General features: G+C 38.6%; 1 protein-coding gene across 1 annotated transcript in view; it reads left to right on the top strand.

Annotated features, from left to right (window-relative positions):
• The window catches only part of FBXL13 (F-box and leucine-rich repeat protein 13), a gene marked incomplete at both ends in the record, with an annotated part of 74377 nt that extends 70337 nt beyond the window's left edge, over window positions 1-4040 (top strand). The window contains 2 exons of the mRNA XM_010289863.1: window positions 546-680; window positions 3877-4040. Coding sequence (XP_010288165.1) covers window positions 546-680; window positions 3877-4040 — 299 coding nt within the window. The remainder of the gene's footprint in view (window positions 1-545; window positions 681-3876) is intronic.
• Between the last annotated feature and the right edge of the window lie 197 nt (window positions 4041-4237).

Consider the following 4237-nt stretch of genomic DNA (forward strand, 5'->3'; position numbering starts at 1 on the left):
TGGCCTGAGCTCCACAGAGCAAATCAGAACCCAGAACTTCTGAGTGACAGTCCTGAGATTCTCACCCATTCCTTTCCAAGAAAATAACGTAATTTATACACTACGGTTATTCATTTTGGGGGGAAAAAAAAAAAAGAGAGAGAGAAAAGTTAATACACACAAAAATGGGCATTTGCAGAGAGTAGAAAAATAAATGTATTTGGGGCTGGTCCTTCAAGCACAAACCCTTAGGTTTTGGGTTGTGCTCAATTTAAAGAACCTAAATTCAACATATTTTAATATATACAGTCGAACTTATATGAATGTCAGTCTAATGAACACATAGTATAATTTATAAGCAATGGAAAATAGCCTCTTAATGCATGTCTTCTTTTTTCTAGTGACATTCACAGCCAATGGCTGAATGAATTCACTACTAATAAAGGGTACCTAGAAAACTGAAGGGCCTGAAGCGGGTCAAAGGACTGATGTCAATGTATTGTAAATTGAGAGAAATAGAGTAGTCACGTCACCTAAGAGTGATCGGTGGTTTGTCACTCTTTCAGGAGTTCTGCAAGGGCACAAATTACCTGGAATACTGCTGTGTCTCTTACTGCCCTCAGCTGACAGATGAAGCTGTGAAAGCAATGGCATTGCACTGCCACACACTAACAGCTGTCAACATAGCGGGTTGCCCAAAGGTATGTATATGAAACAGGGCAACAGGTTCTGGGATTGCTATTGCAAAGAAGGACTTTGCATTTCATTCAGAAATTTGACCTGCTGGCACGTGTGTCTTGTCATAATTCTACAATGTACTAAACTAATTTAGAAATAAGAGATTAAGTCCAGCTGACTTGCCATGAGTTCTGAGACTTGGCTCTTCAGAGTGTTTGGTGTTCTTCTAATGGTTGCAGTTACAACATAAGGGTGTCTGTGCTAGATTGGGTAAAAGTGTGTCTCTCCAAGGGTTGATGTCTAGGGAAGGGTGAAAACAGAAGTGCTTTTAGTGATACTTCCTGCAAATACTCTCCCAGCTTCTGGTGTTTTGGATGCTTCCAAAGGGTGGTGTCTTTGTTTTAATAACTCTTGGTATTTTCATTCATGGAAAAAGTTGTTGTGGTGTTGCTTCCATCACTATCAAGTGGGAATATACTAAGTTTATTACTACTTTTGGAAAAGTTCATCTTGAACTATCCTTTAAAATTTCATTGTACTCATTGGACCAGTTTCCCCCTTTTTTCCTACTGAAGCGCCCATGTCCTGTTTCTTTCTACAGTAAGTCTGCAGTCATCGCCTTCCTCCTCTCCAACGCTCATCTCCATAACCCTTGACTATCCTTTCAGCCCTCCACACGGTCCTCATGTCCTCTTATTCACTGCAATGGCTGAACACCTTAGCTTCCTGGCCAACTAGATTGAGCTGACTCAGCTGACTAGTTAGCCAGCCCTAAATTATACCTATTCTGATCATTTTGTTAGCCTTCCAAAAGTTCCTAAGTTTCTCAGCTGTAGGCCAAAACCCAGAGGCTGTCTCTCAGATGTGGCAGGCCGAGGAAGCTGCTCTGTGTTTTACAATAGCCCTTGGTTTATATCTTACAGAGACCTACTGTGCAGCATTAAATTATGGTATACATGGGTCTCAATCTCCTGTATCCTTTGCTTTTAGATAGATATTAAGCTATTTTTCTATAATAACAGTGATAATAGAAGTTGTGCAACCCAAAAACCCTATAAAACCAACCCAAAACCCCCTATAAAATGGCAGGCTGGAAATTGTGAGAGTTTCTGATTATCAGAGGAATGAATTGTAAGTCAGCATCCTGAGAAGGGAGATGGGGCAGAGTATTATGGAACATTAGGATGGCTCTTGATAAGGGAATGCACTGGGTCATATTTTGTAGTTCCTTCAAAGGGGAACAAGAAGTAGACTCAGTGACCTAGTAATCCCTTTCCAAAGCTTTGTTCATAGATGGTATCTTTTCTTTAAATGGTTTTAAAGCCAATCTGTTAACAGCTAGTACCCTGCTATTTTCAGAAAAGAACATCAAGACTCTTTCAAATAAACCTACACATAAGATTACAAGTCTTTTTTTGACTTGAATCCAGCTTGCAACTCCAGGGTTGGAGATGGGTACACCTGTGGATGTTAAAACTAACGGGTCTTTCAAATCCTTTGGCAATCTCTAGTGTAAATTGAGGGGATCCAGCTGCTAAGTAAGGAAATATTTTCCACTCAGAGACTGTTTAAAAATGGTCAGGAGATTAAAGTAAGAATGAACCTGTTCCAAAGTATATGTGTTAATATGTCTGACAGTCATGTCCTGTAACATAGCTATGTTATACATATATAAAAAAAAATCGTAGCAAAAGAACAGGGAAAAAATCAATATACAAATACATGTTCATTAAGAATGTTTTGGCATGTGCTATGCATGTTATTCTAAAATTAGAGGAGCTTATCGCTTTAATCATATCTACTGGGGCAAATTACTTGTCTTTGAGCAAACCCCACTGGCTTCAGTGAAAGTGCTGTGAGCCTCCCTGTCACGCTTCTGTGTACCCAGGACAGGTACCAGTCATTTTGCAAATGCTGATATTAAAATATTCAGCAGTGCAGTTCTGAGCCTTACTCAAGGAATAAGCCTGATTCAAGAGTAATTCTTATTTCATAGGAAAAAAATGAAGTTGCTGTGGGAAACAGAAAGAGTCCTACACATGAAAAAACATAGCAAGAACTGAAAATAAATCTCTATTTAAATAGCAAAGTTCTGAAGACAGAGTTTGATGGACAATGAATTCTGTAATTCAGTCCTCTAAAGGGAATAGGATTGAGTGTATGATGAATGTAGATTTCTCTTAAATGCATCCAATACTGATTACTGAGTTGAGTCAGCAACTTCTGTTTAGTTCAATAGGAATATTTATCTATTTATTAATATTTTAATCTGCTTATTAATCTATTGCAGATCTAATATTGAGCATATAGCTAAATTTGGAACAAGCAAAGCACAGAATTACCTCTATATTCTAGGACTGTATCATGAGATAGTGTGCTAGTTTTCTGTTCTACAACCCAAGGTCCTGGCTTCATCCTGCCTCCCTGTCCCTTTTAGATTCTCATGAGATTGGCTGTTTAATGCAAGTGAAGCCCTCATCTCTCTTTCCACCATCCCACTCCACTGGTTTTAATCAAGTGTCTTTTAAAGGTCTTTAGCATGTCCCCTCTTGATTTTTGGTCCTGACTGAACAAGGTAATTTAAAGTATGTACATAATTTATTCTTGACTGTTTTCACTGAGGTCAGTGGAGCAATTAAGTAGCTTGCATGACTGCTTATGTACCTTAAAGACTCTGTCTCCTGTGTTTCTCAAATGTGACTTCCAGCATTAATGGCAATGGATATCAGTTTAGAAAAATGGAATTGTGAGGTGGAAGTGGGTCTACTTCAGAGCTAAAGAAAAACAACTATACATTAAAAAGGTTATTTGTAATAGAGAACTGAGATACAAAACTGATATAACTAAACTGTAAGTGCAGCCTAAAAGTTAACGATGCAATAGCAGGTCAGGCTAAAGGCTTATATGTGCTACATGCAAAATTACGAGGTTGGGAAAGTTAAACCATCCTGATTAGGTGAAAAAATTCCCAAAATACTTTAGACTGTACTGGAATCACAGGTAACTAATACCTTATATGCTCTTGATAATTAAGTGACGGTTCCTGCAGAGCCTCTTGCAGAGATTCAGAATTCTGCTGTACCAGAAATATTGCTTCCATGAAGTATTTTAAAACATAGTTTTCCCACAAATCAGACACTAAAATTGTGCTCTGTGTTTTTTTCTTTCAACTATTCAACAATCTTCTAACTTCTGCGTGTCTTGTTGCTTCATTTACAGATGACTGATACCTGCATCCGATACATGGCTGCAGCCTGCCATTATCTCCACTTCTTGGATATCTCGGGTTGCATTCATCTTACTGACAAAGTACTGAAGTATCTTTGGAAAGGTTGTAAGCAACTCCAGATTCTCAAGATGCTGTACTGTAGAAATATTACCAAGTAAGAGGATATTTCCTAATCTTAATTCAGAGGTGGTTGTAAACCCAAAAACATGAGGGTTTTTTATTTCATTGGCATCATGTTGCCGTGTTAGGTATCTGGCTTGAGCCGTCTTGCTCCATTGTCTCGGGGGTGTCCACGTTGCTGCTTTGGGATTCCTGTCATTTGGTGTTGGACTTGATGATCTTGAAGGTCCT

This window comes from Phaethon lepturus, unplaced genomic scaffold (genome assembly GCF_000687285.1).
Source record: "Phaethon lepturus isolate BGI_N335 unplaced genomic scaffold, ASM68728v1 scaffold4096, whole genome shotgun sequence".
NCBI classification, from domain to species: Eukaryota; Metazoa; Chordata; class Aves; order Phaethontiformes; family Phaethontidae; genus Phaethon; species Phaethon lepturus.